The sequence below is a fragment of the Carcharhinus amblyrhynchos genome, chromosome 1 (genome assembly GCF_965287045.1).
Source record: "Carcharhinus amblyrhynchos chromosome 1, sCarAmb.v2.hapA, whole genome shotgun sequence".
Lineage (NCBI taxonomy): Eukaryota > Metazoa > Chordata > Chondrichthyes > Carcharhiniformes > Carcharhinidae > Carcharhinus > Carcharhinus amblyrhynchos.
The window spans coordinates 131,535,373-131,557,720 of record NC_137324.1 but is presented as its reverse complement, the minus strand read 5'-3'; the positions used below and the strand labels follow the sequence as shown (position 1 = coordinate 131,557,720).

Below are 22,348 nucleotides of genomic sequence, written 5' to 3'. Positions count from 1 at the left end.
AAGGCTGCAATGAAGTTACTGTGAAAATCCTCTAGTTAAATTTGTGGGTCAAATCCTGGAATGGCCTCCCTAACAGCATTGTTGAACTGAGCCACAAATGTGCAAAACTTGTGAGGACGAGTGAATCAGCTCATTGACTGTCAAAGTGCATGTGCCAAAATGTGGACTGAGCTGGTTGAAGATAGTGATAAGTGAGGAACAAGGGCAAAAACTTGCCATTTCCACCAGGAGTGGGAAAGTGAATTTATTTTTATGAATGTCAAAGGAACCCATTTTGTCAACAGAATGTAGCCTTGAGTAAAATTTGGAAAGGCATCACAAGACAATGTATCCAAAATTTCAAGAAAATTTCCCTTTCTCTGCCCGTTGAGGTGGTGGAGGCTGCCTCGCTAAATATTTTTAAGACGCGGGTTGATGGGTTTTTGATAAACGAGGGGATTAAGGGTTATGGGGAGAGGGCGGGAATGTGGAACTGAGCCACGACAGATCAGCCATGATCTTATTGAATGGTGGGGCAGGCTCGAAGGGCTGGATGGCCTACTCCTGCTCCTATTTCTTATGTTCTTATGTTGAGAAAAGAAAGTTGGGGAGTTAGAGGGAATGTTGGAAGCTCAATAGTCACAGGTTTCAAAACCTGTGGCTAAAGCCAAGGCTAGCAAAAAGGCACCTTTTCAAATTAGCCACTTACTAGCAAATCGTAAGAAACTGTTCATCGATGGCGAAGTTATCAAGGAGGCTATGATTGTTGCTGCCGTTGCCTTGTTCAAACACTTAAAAAAAAGATGAAATTATGACAGGCATCAAGAGCAGGCAGCTTGGTGCTTTAACAGTAGCCAGAAGGGTGGAATTGTTGACTGAAAATGTGTCTCAGCCAATACACAAAGACTTGATAGGCTGTGACTGTTTGTCACTGCAGTTTAATGAGTCAATAGACATGAAGATACGGCTCAGCTAATTGAATGCCTTGTGAATGAAAACAAAGATGCAACAACAAAGGAGGACTTCTCACTTTTCATGTCACTCAAAGAGGACAAGAGGCAAGGACGTCCACAATGAATTAAAAAGATATGTCACTGAGAAAAATATTCCGATCAAGAAACTTGTTTAATCACAATTGATGGTGCACCGTCAATGGAGGCTTTGTTGCATTTTGCAGAAATGATCCTGAATTCCCCTCCTATGTTAGTTACCACTGTTATCCACCAACAAACACTAGTGAGCAAAGTTATTGATTTTTCTCATATGACAGTTGTTCTCGAGCTCACCAACTCAATTTGTGCCACAGCATTGCTTGTTTAAATCATTATTTGATGAGTTTGATGCACCAACGCTGAGCTAATCCTTGATGCAGGCATGAGGTGGTTAAATCGAAGAAATGTCCTCCAGAGATTTTTAAGATCTGCTCCCTGAAATAGTCACCTTTCTTAAATCAAGATATGAGGTGTATTGATAATGCATGGTTGCTAGACTTGGTGTTTCTTATGGTCTTAAGGTCAAAATTGAATGAGCTGAACCATGAATTGCAGGGGATTGACAGAGAATATCAGGCATGATCAGTGCAGTGAATATGTTCAAGTTCAAACTGTGGCTTGTCATCCTCCCAGTTAAATTCCTGAAAACTTCCCAAATCTGGAGAAAATCCAACAACAGCTCAAACAAAAAACAAATTCTATGACCACCTGAACAAATTGGAAAAAGAATTCAACAGACAATTTCAGGAGTTAGACAAGATGGAACAAATCCATTATGTTTGTCTTAAATCCTGTTCAAATGGACATTGGAGAACTGACAGCAGAATTTCAGCAAGTGTTTGAAGAAAGCAGTGGACTTGACGTGGAAATAGTTACTACGCAAAATGATATAGTGCTCAATGCTAGATCAAAGGATAAAGACTTTTGGGACTGTAAATCGAAAGAAGTCAGGATAAATTTTTAGGTTGACAAACTGTAATTAGTAGAGTGCAACAGGGATCAGTGTTGGGGCCACAACCATGATTTAAATGATGACTTGATGAAAGGACCAAGTATTTTATACTCAAATTGGCTAATGATACAAATACAAGTAAGAAAGCAAGTGAGGAAGATACAAAGAGAGTGCAAAGGCATATAGATAGGTTACATGAATATGCAAAAGTCTGATAGATGGAATATAATGTGGACAAAGAAGTTGTCTTCTTTGGCAGAAAGAATACAGAAGCAAAATGTTGTTTAAATGGAAAGAGGTTGTGGTACAGAGGGATCTCAGTGCCCTTGTACAGGACTCCAAAAAGTTAACATGCAAGTACAGAAATGCAATTAGAAAGACAAATGGAATGTTGGTGTTTATTGTGAGGGGGACGTAGTATGAAAGGGAAACTTTGCTACAATCGTACAGGGCACTGGTGAGACTGCGCTAGAGTGCCGTGTATAGTTTTGATCTCCTTACACAAGGTGGGATATACTTAGGTTGGAAGCAATTCAAAAGGTTCATTCGGATGACTCTTGGGTTGGACAGGGTGTCATATAAGGAAAGTTGAACATGATAGGCCTGTAAGCAGTGTAACTTAAAAGAATGAGAAGTGATTTTATTGAAACTTGTAACATTCTGAGGGGGCTTGACAGGCTAGATCGTGAAGATGCTTCCCTTTGTGGGGGAATCTAGTACTATTGGTAAAGAGTGTCTCATTTAAGATGGAGATGAGGAGAAATTTCTTCTCTCAGAAGGTTGTTTGTCTTTAGACTTTTCTATTCCAGAAAACATTGGAAGCTGGTTCATTAAATATATTTAAGGCTGAATTTGACATATTTTTGATCTGTAAAGGAGTCAAAGTTTATTAGGGAAGGCAGAAAGTAGAGTTAAGGCCACAATCAAATCAACCACAACCTTACTGAATAACAATAATTTGACTTAGTGGCCAAATGTCTTACTCCTGTTCATATTTCTAATTGTCTGCTGGTGAAACCCTCATTTACATCTTTGTTACCTCTAAACTTGACAACATACCTCTGACTGGCCTACATTCTAACATCTGTAAACTCATGTTTGCTGGCCTACACTGGCTCCTGGTCAAAGCAATGTGTTGGTTTTAAAATTCACATCCTTGTTTTTAAATCCCTCTAAGGCTTTGCCCATCCTTATCTCTGTAATCTTCTCCAGCCCCAAAACCTTCCAAGATATCAGCACTCATACGAGCTTAGAACTCATACGGGCCACGAGCTTAGGGTGAGGAGGAAGAAGTATAATTTGGATGCTAAAGGGAGGTTTTTCACACAGAGGGTCATGGGGGTATGGAATGCACTACCAAGTAAGGTGGTGGAGGCAGGCACGCTGGACTTGTTTAAGGTTTACTTAGATAGGCACATGAACGAAACAGGGATGGAGGGTCATAGGAGACAGTTTTAAATAACGGTCAGAGCCTCGGGACGTTCCTGGAAATCTAACGCTACATGTGTTGATGTTTTGTCTCTTTTACTCCGCAGGTGCATCGGTCCACCTTGTTGTCTAACGAGGGGCATGCACACGGTGGGTCGTGCGTGGGCTGCTCTTGGATGTTTCGAGAGTGGCTTAGTACTTCGCATCGTTTGTGTATGCTTAAAAGTGGATCAGCAGATGGGCACCACAACAGCTCAGTGACTATCACTGCTAGCTGTGCAGATACATAGATTTGGGCCAGTGTCTGTGGGAGTTTGCGCATTCTCCCCGTGGTTGCATGGGTTTCCTCCGGGTGCTCCGGTTTCCTCCCACACCCCAAAGATGTGCTCTTAGGCTGATTGGTGTAACAAATTGTCCCTAAATTATTCTCCCCTGAATCTGGTTTCCAAAGGGGGTACCATAAGCATAGACACGGGTCAAGGGAGGTGTAGGAAAAATACATTGTTAAGATGGTGGCGCAGGCTCGTTGGGCCGAAGGGCCTGTTTCCTGTGCTGTGTTGTTCTTTGTTCATCTAATTCTGGGTTTTTGAGCATCCCAATTTTGATCTCTCCAATTAGACAAAACCACTTGTTGTCTAGACTCAAGTTCTAGAATCCCTTTGTTATATGTCACCACCGCCTCTCTACCTTTCATTCTTTCTTTAAGGTACTGCTTAAAACCTACCTTTTTGATGAAAACTTTGGATATCTGACCTAATATTTCCCTGTGATTGGGTGTCATATTTTGTTTTATGCTCCTATGAAGCATTATATAAGTGCAGCGTTGCTGTTCTTCTTCAAAACAAGAATTGGAAGATAAGCTGTGCTACTGATACTGGAACTAAGTATAGGATTCACCATCACTGAAGAGAAAATATTAATATTTAAGACAATTTCAATCCAACAAGTCATGTTGCAGAAAGATGCTTTTTCAGACTCACCTTGTAATGTCTGTAAACACTGTCCTGTTTTGATGTCCCAGATTTTCACAGTGGAATCTGCATTTCCAGACACTAGTGTGTTGTCCTTCAGTTCCATTCCACTTGTTAATGACTGATGTCCTGTTAATGTGTGAATACAATTCCCTGTCTCCACATCCCATACACGAATAGAGGTATCAAGTGAACCGCTTACTACATGGACACCATCAAACTATAAAGTTAAGGGAGAAAAGAAATGCACCAACTCCTTTTAAATTTGAAGGGAAACAGCAGTAAATAGTTTTCAATTTTTTAAACTGCATCTTTATACTTCCACGTCACTGCAACAAGTATTGTAATCCACCATATACTGTACCAGTGTGAAGGGCTAAGGGGAGTCATAAATCCTGAAGTGTGTTGCATGTTTCCTGCCCAAACAGTTCTGGGAAATGAGGTTTTATTAGAATAGTTAGGAGAATCCAGCATAAAAATACTAAATCGAAAGAGTTTAACTTTAGAGGGTTAAAAGTGATTTGGCCCATATACATTGTAATCAAAAATGGGTAGGCAAAACTGTAATTGATCAACAGAATGCCTTCAAAGAGAGGGGAGTTCAGGCACAGTCCCTCTGATGAGGGGTTCAGGAAAAGTCAACCAAAGCTAAAGTCTTCTGGATGATTGAAGATATAAAGTGTAAATGAGAAAGAACAAGGATCTTTTTGACCAATGTAAGGTTCAAAACACAGTATAAGAGGAGACCTATAAAAAGGAGTCCAAGTTTATGTCAAATGCTGTTCACTCATCATCCCTGTGCTTGCTGACCTAAGCTGGTTTTCAGTTAAATAATGTCTCAATTTAACAACTGTGATCCTTAATTTCAAATCCTTCCTTGGCCTGTTCCCTCCCAGTCTCTGTCTCCTGCAACCCTCAGATGTCTGTGCTCCTCCAATATCAGCTCTTAAACATCCACAATTTTAAGCACTCCACCATTGTTTACCTTGGATCCTCTCCCTAAATCTCTTTACCTTCCTTTCTCAAAACACTCCTTAAGTCATACCTTTTTGCTTAAGATCAATAGGTCAAGTAGTATTCATAGAGGGAGAAACAGAATTATCAATGGAAGATTAAATGTTAACCATGATGCTCTACATTTTGTTGTTTCCGTTTTTGATTTCCAGTAGTATTTTATTGTGTCTTTGATAAAACTGTGTTTATTTGCGTGAATATCACTGTGCATCTTGTGTTTTGTTTTATAATGCCTCTCTGAAATACCCTGGGCTGCTTTATAATGTTAAAGATGCTATATAAATGCAAAAAGCTTTATTGTTGCAACAAAAATATTTAATTCAAAATCTAGCTGCACCTTGCAGGTTTGCTACAATACTAACCCTGTTAAGATCTTTCTGTGAAATATTATAGAGGACCACTATTCATACAAACCTCTTCAACTCCAGCTATTGAACAAAGATTTGTGCCTGGCTCCCATCTCAGTTGCTTGTTGTTCACAACTGTAACTCAGGCTTTCTTTCCTTTTAATTTTGCTTGTCACTTCTTAATCCCTGTCCCTTTAGGTTGATCTATCCAAAGAAGATCTTTAAAGTCTTTCAAGATTTGTCACATTATTGTAACATTTTCTCCATTACTATTTTTGAATTTCACTTGCGTATGTTTGTACTCCCACTCAATGTCCTCCCTAGATCTCCTGAAATCTGCACTTCAAGCTATGTCAATTAGCTGACAAGTGGGAAAACAGCACACTTCCATTGGAGTTTGACTAAAACTTATTAATAGCCATTCCAGCTAAAAGTTTAGGTTACTGACTTCAGCTGCCTCCACTGAAGCATACGAAGCATTAGACACACATTGTTAAGATACATAATGAAAATCTGACTAGTAGCATGGCGAGTGGCTTATGATTTACTCACAGAATGCAACTGTCTTCTTTCAAAAATCTCTTTTCATTTTTAAAAAAATAGTTTTGATACAACAAGTAATAAAGATTGATCTTTGTTTATGTACGACTATAGTATATTTTACTCCAAAACTAGGGATATAAATTAACATTACAAAAAGCACAGCAAATAAATGTGGAAAGACGTGTTATTTCAGCTACTTCCATGGATCAGTTATGTCACACACAAAGTTGGGCAAAACTTAATTATACACATCTATAACAAGAAAGAATGTAGGCTGCTAGTTATTTCTCATTAAAACACTAGCATATGATTAAAGCATGTTTCTGAAAATAGTTCTGAGATGCTTTCTGGAACTAGAATATCCAAAAAGGAAAGCCTGAGTTACAGTTGTGAACAACAAGCATGAGATGGGAGCCAGGTACAAACTTTTGTTCAATAGCTTAAGTGGGAGAGGTTTGTATGGATAGTAGTCCTCTATGATTTTTCACAAAAAAAAACCTTAATAGGGTTAGTATTGTAGCAAGCCTGCAAGAAGGTGCGTCTAATTGATATCCAACACTGTGGTGACCTTTCTATGTGACCTCACCTTTAACAATTACCTACTTGTTCAACTACTATTTACAAAGCTATATTCATCCCTAATGCACAACTTGATGCCAAAAAAATCCGAGAACTGTACCATGCTGGATTATTAGATCAAACAGAACTCAGAAGCAGCATTTTTGCACTGGTATCAAAAGTAGCATAAAAAACAGCACATGAAAACAAGTCTGTAGGGATTGAACTAAACTGAGCAGACAAGAGTACTGGTTGGAGCTGGGAGGTGCCCAGGATAACGTGATTGCCATTTTGTGCTGCTGTATTTCTTATATTGCATATGGGTCAGAAAAGCTCATCATCTACTTGGAAGTATAGCTTTAAAGGCAAGATCACCTTGTCATGAATTGCTGCCAAAGACATTCAACCTACGCGGAACACTAAAGCATCTGTCTATCAGCTGTCAGTTGTACGAAAATTGCTGAGCCACGTGGAGCCAAGTGTAGCGTGGCACATCAACATGCTAAATAGTAGCAATCAAATTACTCCTAAATCATGTGCAAATATACGTAACGTCTTTGTACATAAAACAAACCATTTTGAAAGCTAAGATTTTACAAATAATGATTCCAGTTTCTTACCTGTAATGAATAGACCCTGTTGGTGTGTCCCTGTAGGGTATGTAGACATGTTTCTGTTTCAGGGTCCCACACCTTAACCATGAAATCATAAGCCCCACTAACAACTCTTCGTCCATCATATTGTACACATCGCACTGCTGCAACATGACCCATCAACACATGCAAACATTGTCCTGTTTCAATGTCCCAGACACGAAGAGTAGCATCTCGAGATCCACTCACAACTCTGCAGAGTTAAACCAAGGCAGAACAGAGGCAATTACCCAAATTGTTTGCTTCAAATCATAAATTATTTGTTGAAGAAATAATTTCCAGATTGCACATTTACTTAATACCAATACAATTAGGAATGTGTTCAGGAATATTGTCATTTCAGTAAGTAGGGATATAATCCTACCGATTTTCGTGGAGGTGCATGCAGCGCACAGTAGAGGTATGACCATATAGTGTGTGAATACATTCACCAGAATCTGCATTCCATACTTTCAATGTCCGGTCAGTGGATCCACTTATAATAATATTGCCTCTCATCTGGGATGACCAGACACCACCCGTATGTCCTACTAACGTTCTTAAACACTGCAAATAAATGGGGGAATTAAAAAGAAGTAGCTGTTACAGAATACGCAACATTTTTAATTTATGCACATTCTAGAGTTCTGAAAATTGATGTCAATTAATCCTCAAATCTTTTAAGTATGTAATGAAGTGATTCACTAGCTGTTAGGTCTTAGTCTCTGCTATCATTTTCTTTTCAATGCAAGATTGAAAAGCCTTAAAAGTTTCTTATCTCAAAAGGAGATCACTTGGATAAGTGCTTTTTGAGTGCCAAAAGTGGTTTCATCTGTGCTGCTTGTAAGTATTTATGTTAAGCTGGGTTTTTTTTGCAAGCTGAACAGCTTCAATCAGAACATAAGAATTCTTCCAATGCCAAACAGATCCTGAAATCTGAAACACTGGCCAGAAAATTCATTTTGAACTCAAAATATACATTCAATGGTAAAGAACGTGGCTGATTCTCACAATCCTGAATAAATGTCAACAATATTGAGGGAGTTTGGTCCAAAGTAGTTATCTTTAAATGGTGATCTTTAAAAGACATCTGCATTGAGTACTAAAAGGCTTCCACATGTAAATAACAGGCTAGTTTATTTGATTGCATACCATCAAACCAGCAAGACATTTAGACTGATTATATTAATCCACCTGCTTTAATACTGTAAATATTTGAATTTTTAAATGTAGCCTCTTTACAAGAACAAAATTGGCATTAAAGCCTGGTTTTAAAATACCATTGAACAACGAAAGCACACGTTATGACCTTCTCAAAGTTGTATCTCTAGGGCATCAACAATTTTGAACCATTTTCCCATGTCATTTTGGCCAAATCATTCCAGAGTGAGGAACACTGGTTGGACATTCAGATGAATACAGTTCTGCACATTGGTCTGTTTTCCAGTTTAGGTATTAATATTGGGTTCACAGGAGAACCACAAAAAAGAGAATGGAGATTTCATTATTGTTTCTATATAACAAATTGATCACCTATCTTAGCAATGGCAGCCCAATTGCCAAGATCTTGATAAAGTCTTCAGTACGTTCTTGCTGTGTGGTATTGACTTCTACCATTTCTGGTATTCAAGAAATTGATAGTAGTCATGATGTGGAGATGCTGGCGTTGGACTGGGATAAACACAGTAAGAAGTCTCACAACACCAGGTTAAAGTCCAACACGTTTATTTGGTAGCAAAAGCCATGAGCTTTCGGGGCTCTGCCCCTTCGTCAGGTGAGTGGGGAGTTCTGATCACAAACAAGGCATATAAAGGCGCACACTCAGTTTACAGAATACTGATTAGAATGTCAGTCTTTACAGCTAATCAAGTCTTAAAAGGTGCAGACAATGTGAGTGGAGATAGTATTAAAGAGATGTGTATTGTCTCCAGACAGGGCAGTAAGTGAGGTGTTGCAAGCCCAGGCAAGTCATGGGGGTTACAAATAGTGTGACATGAACCCAGGATCCCGATTGAGACCGTCCGCACGTGTGCGGAACTTGGCTATCAGTCTCTGCTCAGCGACTCTGCGCTGTCGTGTGCAGTGAAGGCCACCTTGGAGAACGTTTACCCGAAGATCAGAGGCCGAATGCCCGTGACCACTGAAGTGTTTGCCAACAGGAAGAGAATAGCCTTGCCTGGGGATTATCGAGCGATGTTCATTCATCCACTGTCGCAGCATCTGCACGGTCTCCTCAACCGTACCATGCCTTGGGACATCCTTTCCTGCAGCGTATCAGTCTGGCAAGAGTATGTACTGTGTACATGGTGGATGGTATTCTCATGTGAGATGATGGCATCCATGTCGATGATCCAGCATGTCTTGCAGAGGTTGCTGTGCAGGTTGTGTGGTGTTGTGGTCACTGTTCTCTTGAAGGCTGGGTAGTTTGCTGTGGACTGTTTGAGGTTGTTTGAGCTGCACAAACAGCTGCTCCAAAACAACAAGAAGCCATACGGACAAGCCCTCCGTATACAGAGGATCTGTTCAAATGAGAAGGATTGGAACAGACCCCTCCAGGGCTGAAAGATGCCCTCATAAGAGCAGGATATGGCGCTTGACTCATCGATCGACAGTTCCGACGTGCCACAGCGAAAAACCGCACTGACCTCCTCAGAAGACAAACATGGGACACGGTGGACAGAGTATCCTTCGTCGTCCAGTACTTTCCCAGAGCGGAGAAGCTATGACATCTTCTCTGGAGTCTTTAACATGTCATTGATGAAGACGAACATCTTGCCAAAGCCACACCCCCACTTCTTGCCTTCAAACAACCACACAACCTCAAACAGACCATTGTCTGCAGCAACTACCCAGCCTTCAGAACAGTGACCATAACACCACACAACTCTGCCACAGCAACCTCTGCAAGACATGCTGGATCATCAACTCATATGCCATCATCTCATGTGAGAACACCATCTACCAGATACACAGTACATACTCTTGCAACTCGGCCAACGTTGTCTATCTGATACACTGCAGAAAAGGATGTCCCGTGGCATGGTACATTGGGGAGAACATGCAGATGCTATGACAGTGGATGAATGAACACCACTCAATAATCACCAGGCAAGAGCGTTCTCTTCCTGTTGGTGAACACTTCAGCGGTCGTGGGCATTCGGTCTCTGATCTTTGCGTAAACGTTCTCCAAGGTAGCCTTCACGACACATGACAGCGCAGAGTTGCTGAGCAGAGACTGATAGCCAAGTTCCGCACACGTGAGGCCGGTCTCAACCGGGATCTTGGGCTCGTGTCACACTATTTGTAATTCCCATGACTTGCCTGGGCTTGCAACATCTCACTTACTGTCCTATCTGGAGACAATACACATCTCTTTAATGCTATCTCCACTCACATTGTTTGCACCTTTTAAGACTTGATTAGCTGTAAAGACTCGTATTCGAATCAGTATTCTGTAAACTGAGTGTGTGCCTTTATATGTCCTATTTGTGATCAGAACTCCCCACTCACCTGACGAAGGGGCAGAGCCCCGAAAGCTAGTGGCGTTTGCTCCCAAATAAACCTGTTGGACTTTAATCTGGTGTTGTGAGACTTCTTACTATATTCAAGAAATCCACAGGAAATGCCAGACTAGGTCACGTCAGACAATAAGCATAGCGACACAAAACTCTCAGGCAGAATTCAGTCATTATAATAGGAAATATTTTTATATCCTCATATTTGAAAATGAATCAAAACATATTGTAAAACCAATGCCTCAATTTTGCAGTTGTACTGATGGCAAAACTGTCTGCATTTATAATTACTGTTGAACAATCTTTGACTTAGACATACTCATTTTATGTTCGTGAAATGTCAAACCTTTCCACTGTAATGTGCGATTTAAACACACAAAACGAGGTTCCTTTATTCCATCAGCATCAAAGCTGCATAAGCCCTCAAAGGAAAATTTAACTTCAAGGAACAAATTATGTACACTGAATATTCATGACCTCTGCCATATTCAGAATCTCAGCTCCCCAATACAGTGAATCACCAGCTTGAACTGTTGCACCAGCTCCTGGCTACAGTCCTGCTCTCTCTCCAGGGGGCTGCTCTGCTCCAACGGTGCTGCCAGCCATCTGACTAGGCCTTCAATTCCCATTCCTGGTTCTTTAGCCACCCTCCGGGGTTTCAAGCTGCCCTATTCATCTAGCATTCCCCAAGATCTGAAGGAGAATCATCAACCTGAAATCTTAAAGTCTGTTTCATTCTCCATGAATGCGTATGATCTGCTGAGTACCCCAACATTCTATATTTCAATTGAAAATCTATATTTTATATCACTGACATTGTGGGGAATTGATTCTTAAGTTTCATGACTTCTGTAATACCAGTCATGCCTCCTCACACTCTTTTCCTGCACCTGGTAGGATACCACAATGAATGCGATTCCAATTTGCACCCCATTTCTCCTGAAAGCAGTGACTCAAGCACTTGGACACAAGTTATTTTTGATGTCTTGCTGAAATGGTCATCCCTCATGTATGTATTTGATTAGATCAGTATCACCGCAAAATCTTATCCTCACTTGGCAAATATATGCAGTTCCCAGCAGAAGCCATTGGATAATAATTCAGAATGGAAATCCTGGCTGATCTTAGGGCAATACTATGAAATTACTATCACTAATTGCTCAGATCAGCAAAATCAGCACACAGCATGGCCATGCATATATTCAACTTTTTCTGATAAAGAATTGCCAAAATTCAATTACATCCTCAGTGTCATGTGACTGTCTCTTGACTGAAAGAAAAACCGTGGCGTACTTCCAGACCTGGTCAATGCTGATTGGCAAATGGGTTGGCAACCTCCACTCAAGATAAGGAATCCACTATGTTGATCAATTCTGGGAATCAGTAGACCAATTCACCGTATTGCTGCGAAGAGAGATTTTCCTATCCTAGATGCAGCGTTTCACAATTCATAGATTTTTGTTGAAATATTCTCAAACAACTCTGCCTTCTCATTCAGATTATAATATATGCAATTTTAAAAATGCTTCAATAGTCTGTAGTTAAATTAATTAAAGCACATTATTTTCTTCTGAATTTTTGTAACTATTTCATCCTAAACATTTCACAGTCACGGCAAATTTTATTGTAACCTGTTATTTAATGTTGGCCCTCAGCTCAATCAGTCTGAATGCAGAGGCTACCAATTAAAACATCTCAATTTAAAACAGATGTGAAATGGGCAAGTTCAAGATATGAGCAATGAAAGGTTTAGATCAAAGTATTATTGAAAAATATGTTCAGCATCTGTTTTTTCGAAGCATGTTCTCGCCTTCTGTATTTACTTTGGACAAGAAAGAGGAGGGTACAGGAAATACAGTGATTAATCAGGCTGAAAAATGCTAAGACAAATGTCCTTTTGCCTCATCTACACTTTCTTGACAGGCAGGGTGTGGCTGCTTAGTTATAAAAAACAGGAAAGCAAACAAAATTTCTGAAAATAGAACAGTTCTAATTTTAACTTTTAATTTCTCTGAACAATTTCTTATTGATAACCTCTCAGGCTCAGGAAGAGATCAGGATATGGGTGGAACTCATGAAACTCACCTTTCCTGTAACAGCAGACCACACTTTTAGTGTGTTGTCATCAGAACCACTGACAATTCGGTTACCACAGAACTGGAGGCAGGTGATCACATGATCGTCATGACCTTTTAGCACCTGCTGATAAAGAACATTTCACACTCAGAGCCAGGACAAATTGGGATTAATGACTTATTACTAAACTGATGCTTCCAACATTTGAATTCTTTCACCACAAAAAACAGGTTCCCTGAGCACCCCCTTCCCTAGGCAATGTACCATCCTTCACATTGGGAGTCCATGCAGTGAGTCCTCACAAACTAATTAATCATGGACACGTCCAAGTCAGTCCTCACCACACCTGCAAATGTGGATCTTTAAGAATACATCATTGCATAGCAAATTGAGCTGGGATCCCGATTAGTTTGTTTTGCAACGCCACCCAACACAATATAAAATCAGAGGAAATGCGGCCAACTTTAGTACTTTCCACTGCTACTCATGTTGAGCTGAGCACAACCAAAGACTGAACATGAAGATTCCAGGTTTATATGACTCAGTTCCACTTTGGGTAGCAGTTCCCATTTGAGAAATTCAGGTAAGTTTTTTTTTGGTCTAAACATTTTGATTAAAGGAGCATTTAAATTTGGCTCTTCCCATGTTTTAGGGCAAAAGTAAATCATTTTTCACATAACTTTTGGAATTCATCAATATTTATGATGTGTTTCACTAATACTTGATATATATTTTAATCAAGATACAAACAGCCATACAGCTGAAAATTCTCAAAATTTCATCACCTAAATTCTTATGAGACAGTACCTTTGGGGTTTTTAGATCTCCACAGCGCCAGTTAGTGTCTATTCTGTGCTGTCGGATGTAAGCACTTTTCCAAGGGCTGTGAGCAAAGCCTGGCTTGATCACTTTTCTCCTTTTGATATATACAGGTTCGTCAATTCCTGGAGAAGAAAGGTTTCACTCGCTCACTTTTGGGAAGTAATTTGCTAAGATTCTCAAAATAAAAAAACAGTTTGCCTTTAAAAGTATAAACATATTGATGCCAATTATGTATTTGGCAAACATTTCTTTCATTTCCCTTCCCTGCCCCCCACCCCCACATACAGTATTAAATAATCCAACCACAGTAATAATACTGTTGTTATAAAGGTGCAACTACCTACACAAAGTTTCTTTCAATATCTTTACCTTCCTCTTTACATTTTTCTCTCCAGAGTAGGTTGTCTTCAGCCAGTATCCTCCAGTAGCGGCAGGTCTGTGCTGCCTGCAGCAGGTCCTTGGGTTCAAGAAATGAGAGAACATACAACGCCAACTGCAATACACACAAATTGAAAATTACTAGTTTTTCCTTTCTACCAGGGTAAAGATTAATCTCTAAAACTATAGTTGTAAAAGGTTAAAAAAACTGAATGAAGGGCAATGAAAAGCTGAATCCTTCCATTCTTGTACCACAGGACTGTGTAAACTTTTATTTATTCTGAGATAAATTAACAATTCAACTTTCAAAGCCTGATTTAAAAAAATAGAATTCTTGTAATGTGTGTATTACAGAATCATATTTCAGAAACTTAAAACAATTTTGATTAACCTTGTTTATTTAACACCTGTTGCATTAAACTGCCAATGCTGCATTCAGCAATTAGTAATAAAATCATCAAACTCTACAATATAGTTTAGAGACTCTCACCTCTTTTGGGAGCAGTGATATGAAATCTCGTTGGAACTGGGGTTCTATTACTTGCATCATGTGCTTTACTTGGGTAGGTTCACAGCTGTCAATTAATTCATCTAACGCAAGCAATCTTTCTGGTCCACTCCAACTCTAAAAGAAAAAAAGACACATTTAGTGAAATCATACTTCGATGGCAACAGACAGTATGTATGAACTAAATAAATTCTGGATGTGTGGTAGGGAGTAGTTGGGAAGACACAGGAGGGTGCACTAAAGACAGGCTGTGGACATGTTCTATTTAACTTGCATTCACCCCACATAGTAATGCCCATCTCCTCTTGGCATTCACTAGCATTACCATCATTGAAGTCTCCATCATCACATCCTAGGAGGTAGCATTGACAGGGAACTTTACTGAACCGACGGTTTAAATACTGGGATTACAAGAGCAGATCAGAGGCTGAGAATTCTACAGTGAATAACTCACCTCCTGTCTCCCCAAAGCCTGTCCAATATCTTCAAAGCTTAAGTCAGGAGTGTGATGGAATACCTATCCACTTGCCTGGATTAGCATCGCACCAAAAACACGTAACACTCACAATGATGTGAAGAAACACTTTTTCACACAGCAGGTAATGGGAATCTGGAACACACTTTCCCCCAAATGCTGTTGTGGTTATCCCACAAATGTTAGGCACAAGACAATCAGTAAGCAGCAGGCCACAGTGATTGCATCATTGGAAAAAGAAACCGACAATCGACATCATCTCGGACAAAGCAGCCCGCTTAACTGGGTCCCCATTCACCAAATTAAATGTTCGCTAGTGCACAGTGGCAACAGTGTACACCATCTACAAGATGCATTGCAGCAACTTGCCAAGCCTCCTTCGACAGCATCTTCCAAACCTTGTTATATTAGAAATGGGTTCTTTGATCATTCTGTGTCTCTAGATGCATATTTTGCTGTTCCCGAAAGCAGGGCTACTTTCATTTATTCAATAATAAAAGACCAAAACTTCATCCACTTTTGTTGTGTCACAATGTATATCTTATTTTCTTTGCTATCCGACACATTGCCAGTAATCGTTCCATCCCAGATAGAAACCGAGCAGGAGTATCCATATAAACAAACTTTCCGTTCATTTGCTGGATGTTAGCACCACTGTCAAGGACAGTGTTTGTTGCCCATCCCTAATTGCTCTTAAGAGATAGTAGTAAGATGCTGTGGGTTTGGAACCATAATATGTTATGGCAGTGCACCTAACAGTCTCCGCCATTAGGGATGCCCTCACACAAGTATGTTTTTAAAATTTTGCCTGCAAAGTTGCGGAATGCCGGAGTTGATAATGGACAGCAGGAAGACATTAATTGTCAGTGACAGAGAGGTTGACTGGCAGCCATCATGACATCATTAAAAGGGTCCTGAAAATGAAAAGACTCGTCTTTGTGGTGAGTTTACTGTGCAACTAACAGGCGAATATAGCAACTTCATGCTTCAACAGTGGGGCAGTAAAGATGAGCTTTTTGCGAAGCTTACAGCAGAGAGTTGCATTTCAGACATCAACCTTTGGGTTTCCACATTTAACCTCAAGTTTCTATAACATTTTCACATAAATAAAGCTGAGTGCTATGAGCCACACCATTATTTTGGCAGCACATTAAGTGTCATTGAGACAAACTGGAGGATATTAAGAGTTAGAAAATGAGGAAGTGAAAGCAATGGGTTACAGTGGCACAGTGGCTAGCACTGCTGCCTCACGGTGCCAAGGACCTGGTTCAATTTTAGCTTGGGTCACTGACTGTGTGGAGTTTGTACATTCTCTGTGTCTGTGTGGGTTTCCTCTGGGTGCTCTGGTCTCCTCCCATAGCCCAAGGATGTGTGGATTAGGTGGATTGGCCACACTAAATTGCCCCTTACTGTCAGGGGGACTAGCTAGGGTAAATGCAGACGGTTTTGAGGATAGGGTTTGGGTGGGATTGTGGTTGGTGCAGATACGATGGGCCAAACGGCCCTTCTTCTGTACTGTAGGGATTCTATGTTTTCTATGAAAACTAAGGCATAGTAAAATGAAAGTTAAAGATAAGTGTGCCACCTATATAATAAAGTGGCAAATAGAAACAGCAAAGTGTTTAGAATGAAGGATAGAAAGAAAAATTAAATACAGTAAGAGGCCAGCAAAAGGGGACAAAACAAAGAAAGAAAAAACAAGCAGCAGGCACTTGTAGTACAAATGAACTTGACACGTCTCTTTAAAACGATTAAATGTAATTTATATGCATATTTACAATTAAGTCAACCCAATTATTCAATTAAAGTGCTCCAATTGATACTCAAATTTTCTCAATTAACAGCTGCCTATTTTTAAAAAACTTTTGAAGCATTATCAGAAAGCTGCTTATGAGTCTATAAACTGATTTCAGAAATCCTCTTCATCCATGGATTATTGACATCAAACTAGATGACTGATGATTATGGAGATTCAATATACAACGTGCAAGCAACAGCAATGTATTTGAGAGTCCACATTAATTTAAATGAAGGTTAAGTTCATTTTTCTCAAGGAATAGGTCACAAATCCAATCAACTTTCTCTTTTTTATGACTGGTTTACTGTGTGCTCATGTTTTATGCACAATAGTAAGATTCTTTGAAGGAACACATTTTATGACGAACGTGGCAGTCTGCATCTCAAAACAATCCACATAAAATCACAAATATCTTTTCAAGGTACAGTGTCCTGCTCACACTCAATATAAAGATCAACAAATTCACTCCAAAGCCACAGAGTGGAGAGGGGTGTTACAGGGACTGACAGCAGAGTGGAGAGGGGTATTACAGGGACTGAGAGCAGAGTGGAGAAGGGTGGTACAGGGGGTGAGAGCAGAGTGGAGGGGAGTGTTAGGGAGGCTGAGGGCAGAGTGGACAGGAGTGTTACAGGGGCCAAGAGCAGAGTGGAAAGGGGTGTTAGAGAAGCTGGGGGTAGAGTGGAGAGGGGTTGTACAGGGGCCGAGGGCAGAATGGAGGGGCTTTTCGCCAGTCATGTTATATTCACTGCTTAGGAGTGCAAAGTTAGGCAAAGGCACCCTCTAGACATGAACTAAGAAAATCCACACGGTCATTAGGTGGTTTTGTTTATAGTGCTGGATATTTTGTTGGGTGAATTTGATATGGAATGATTGCTTTTGGTCACTTTCATTTCAGGATTGTAGCCATGAGAATGTTGTAATGGTCTGTAACAAAGCAATGATGTGGAATTGTTCAATGAGATTTCAGAGTTTTAAATCAGGGAGTCCAGAGTTGAATGATGTGCTCTTGGATAGCCTATCCAGAACTCTAATATGCTAGCTCCTTCCTCCTCTTGAGAGGCTTGCTGAATTGGTGTTGGCAACTCTATTGCCTCATGGTGACTAACTTGTGGGGGGGTAGAGCAGACTGCAATGAAAAAGAACACCCACTTTGGTGAGTACTGAAAGCACCTCCAGATTGGTAAAAACAGTGGAACTGTTGTTTTGACACCCCAACTGTCTGCTTGATGATGTTCCTCATTATATGCGTGTTAGCCACTATTAGTTGCAGAGAGGTATCAGCCAGCCCACACTGCTGAGCAGCACCCTCTAGCTCACTATAGAGCTGTGGACTGACACAGGATGAACACATCATCACTGCTGCTGGAGCAGCAGGCATTCACTTGCACAATAGTTGCAGACTGACTGCAGTGACAAGTGCCTTTAAATGGTTATCTCACCACTGAGACGTGGCTCTCGCAAAGCCATGTGTGTACAGTCAATGGTACCCTGTATCATGGGGAAGCCCACTTTTATGGCAAAGCCACGTGCATGCTCCTTCTGCCTCTCTCTGTTGAGAGGAAAGGTAAGGATGTCCCCTCTCCTGGAATACAGTGCCTCTGGATACAAGATGGATGGCAAACTGCAAGACGTTAGTTATATTGTCAGCCTGGATGGATCCAGCAGCATAGGAAATCAGGACCACAGTCAACTTTGATAGCACCATCTTCATCTGAGTTTGCAGGTCTAGTACCAAGAGATGGTAGAGTTCTTTGACCACTACCTTGGTGAAACCATAAGAATTCCTGGTGTAGGTAGAGGCAGGAGTGCTCCTGTAGACTCTGAATGGTTAAATCCTCTTGTCGAGAGCCCTTCTCCACCTCATCCCTCTGCCAGAAACTTGTGATCTTTGCTGTGTCGCCTCTATAGCTAACCGATGCTGCTCAGGTGACTGCTAGTGTGGCTCCTATAATTGGGCGAAAGTGATGTTCTCAGCCCTTGCACTAGCAACCAAACCCTTCCTCATGTGCAACACAACTTACTGAAGACTTTACCAAATATTTGAACACCCTAGAAATACCCAATATTTACAAAAACTCAATAAAAGTAATTAGCAACACATCTTCAAGATGTTCATGATCCCTGATTGGGAGGGTCTTTTGTGCTGCTCAATGCACAGTGTTTAAGAAAGAGTTGACTGAAGCAGCAAGGTCCAAAAGGAACTTGGCTAGCACTGCTGTCACACAGCTCCAAGGATCCTGATTCATTCCAACCTTGGGTGACTGTCTGTGCGGAGTATGCACATTCTCTGTGTGTCTGCGTGAGTTTCCTTTGGGTGCTCCCGTTTCCTCCCATGCTCCAAACATGTGCTGGTTAGATTGATGGTCAATTGTCCTTTAGGATTGGGAGATTAAGCAGGGTAAATATGTGGAGTTATGGGGATAAGGCCTGGGCAGAATTGTTGTCGGTGCAGGCTCAATGGGCTGAATGGCCTCCTTCTCTACTGTAGGCTCTCTATGAATTCTATAAAACTGACTGACATCACAATTTGTCTCCTCTACATGCCTCTGCAATTGTTTGATAAGGGAACATTAAAATGGTAATGTCACTGGCATTTTCAGAAGCTCTCACCATTTAGAGTCATTCTACATCTATGGTAAACTGTGACAGCTAAAGAGAGCTAGACACCAGAGGATAGAATTCCAGATTGTACGTAACAACTGTGCCAGAAAGCCTGGAGAAATGTCATAAATAACTTTTTATTCTGTTGCTGAATCAATGGGAGTTGATCAGGAGAATCTCTACAGAAATTCTAACCAGAGATCTCTAGTGCTCTTCATCACTTTGCTACTACACAGTTTATCAATGATCAATACTTCTAAAATATTCACTGAATGTGGGCATGGCTGGCAACACTAGCATTTATTGTCCATCTCTAGTTGCCCCCAAGCAGATGTTGGTAAGCTTGCTTTTTGAAGCAGCTGTAGGCTGTGTGATGAAGGTACAGAACTGAGGGAGGTACGGCTTTTAGAGAGCTGAGTTCAACAATGATGAAGGAACGGTAATATAATCCCAAGTCAGGATTAGGGGATGCTCGGGGTGGCGGGTGGGAGACATGGAAAGTTGTGTTCTCATGGTGTTCAAGAAGGCAGCTCACCTTCTCACGGGCAATTAGGGATGGGCAGTGAACACTGGTCTAGCCTGTGGTGCCCATATCCTAAGAAAGAATTTAAAAAATCTGATGCAATGATCCTTCCAAGTTGTACAGGGCACGGGTTTAGAAGGTGTTGGCATAGAAACCATGCAAATTGTGACAGTTTGTAATGTATAATGGTACACACTGTAGCCATGGTGCATCAGTGGTAGAGGGTGTAAATGCCTAAGATGGCAGATGCCAATCAATCTGACTGTTTCGTCAGGATTGTGTCGAGTTTCTCATGTGCTATTAAAGCTGTGTAAGGAGAGTGTCTCGTAGGTGGTGGAAAGGTTTTGGGGTTTCAGGAGGTAAGTTGTGAAATATCCAGCCTCTGACTGGCTTTTGAAGCACAGAATTTATGCACCTGCTTAAGATTCTGGTTAATGGTGTAACCAAGAATTTTACGTTGGGGGATTTGATGATAATGCCATTGACTCTCAACAGGAGGGGATTAGATACTCTCTTGTTGAAAATGGTTTTTGCCTGGCACTTGTGTGAAGCAAACGTTACTCTCCACATATCAGCCCAATCTGGATGTTGTCCTGGTCTTGCTGTATGTGAACATGGCCTGCTTCATTATCTAGGAAATGGCAAATGTTCCACTTAGCTCGGAAAAGAAGTCAATAGCTGAAGACTGGACGGGTCACAATCCTGAAGAACTCCTACTTTGATGTTGAGTGTTAAATCATGAAATGCACATTATATTACATTGTTATGATTTAACCAAATCTGTCAGGATCAGAAACTAATCATTAAGTAATGAATGGCCCTGGTGATTTAGAGTTAAATTATTGTTCAATAAGGGAACCATGGCAAACATTTCAATTTGCAACTGGATTGTTAGGTTCATTGGGTCATCCACAGTGGAGACAGCACTGGAATCTGATGATACTGAGACAGAGTTAAAGTATTTGGCAGTGGGAGGAGATGAGAGGCGTACTCCAAGCTTTGGGAGGGCCTGGCCTGTGGAGCCATTGCACTTCAAGGTCTGGCAGCTGTCCTGAAATGTGACCAGAGGATATGGTGATTCCCTATTAAGAAGTCCTAGAAAGCAGGATTAAAATACATTGGGGTGGATAGGATTTGCAATGTTGAGAGGAAGCGCAGTATAGAAGAACAAGATCCAACTTTTCCTTGGCATACTCTGGCTGTTCTCCTCCATAATTATCTTACCACAAGTCAGCTTCCTGTGTTAACCCAACAACAGTTTCTTCAGGCCCCTCACTCCATTTTCCATTGCCAGTTGGTTACTGATCTTAAATGAAACATGGGCCCCTCAGAAGTGACAGGAGAGGTTATAAAGTGGAATGTGGAGATGACTGAAAGCATAAGCAAATACCTTGCATTTATCTTCATAGCAGCATGAAGAACATGCTGAAAAGTGTGAGGAACCAAGCATCAATGACAGTTATTGACAATTAATGGGATGACCTTCCAGAATTCTCTAGTTTCTACAATGGTGTTTGTGGACTGGAAGGCAGCAAGGATAACCCACTCTTCAAGAAAGGAGGAAGGAGAGAAAAAAGACTGTAATCCAAAATAAGAACATTTTGAATTATATAGTTGGATTCCGATAACAGTTATCTATCTCTGCTTTGCCCCAACCTATCCCTGTTCTTCTATTCTGACACACCTCCTCTATCCCCTTTCTACTATATAATTCTTCACAATTCTACCTTTCTCATATCTGTAGAAATGCCATACGGATTTGAAATGTTAACTCTGTTTCTCTCCCCATACTCAGAGTATATTCAAGACTCAAATTGATATTTTTTGGGCAATTGAGGAATCATGGGGTTTAGGGGTATGGATGGATAGTGAGGTTGATGCTAAAGTTCAGTCATGATTTTACTGAATGGCTTTTTGTCAGATAAACAACCAGAAACATGAACAATAATGGTGTTAAATGATCATAAGGTTGAATGAAGTGGTTGAGGTATAGAGTTGGGCATCATCGGTACATATGAGCACTTCCTGGACTGTTTACACCATCCAGACAAGAAGTTAGTAAAGTGAGCTTTCTCATCAACATAGCTCAATACTGCATTACACTTTTGCTTATTGATGACTTGTGCAGCCCCGGCAGTATTAAGCTTAAATGATGGCAATTTATAGCAGTTTTGAAAAGTGCATTTACTAAACTGAGCCCTGAAGAGTCAGAAGGACTTAAAACAACTCTTTTCTC

The 22,348-nt window shown here is 40.6% G+C and overlaps 1 protein-coding gene across 9 annotated transcripts in view; it reads right to left on the bottom strand.

The window, feature by feature from the left end:
- Positions 1 to 22,348, bottom strand: part of fbxw7 (F-box and WD repeat domain containing 7) — a 361,222-nt gene that overhangs the window by 6,593 nt on the left and 332,281 nt on the right. For 6 of the 9 annotated variants that reach the window (XM_080192746.1, XM_080192765.1, XM_080192782.1 and 3 more), the window contains 7 exons: positions 14,698 to 14,832; positions 14,199 to 14,322; positions 13,815 to 13,951; positions 13,017 to 13,133; positions 7,802 to 7,983; positions 7,405 to 7,630; positions 4,332 to 4,542 (listed from right to left, as the gene is read on the bottom strand). In XM_080192746.1, the coding sequence (XP_080048872.1) occupies positions 4,332 to 4,542; positions 7,405 to 7,630; positions 7,802 to 7,983; positions 13,017 to 13,133; positions 13,815 to 13,951; positions 14,199 to 14,322; positions 14,698 to 14,832 (1,132 nt within the window). The remainder of the gene's footprint in view (positions 1 to 4,331; positions 4,543 to 7,404; positions 7,631 to 7,801; positions 7,984 to 13,016; positions 13,134 to 13,814; positions 13,952 to 14,198; positions 14,323 to 14,697; positions 14,833 to 22,348) is intronic. The other 3 variants (XM_080192757.1, XM_080192799.1, XM_080192815.1) reach the window with 1 other exon arrangement.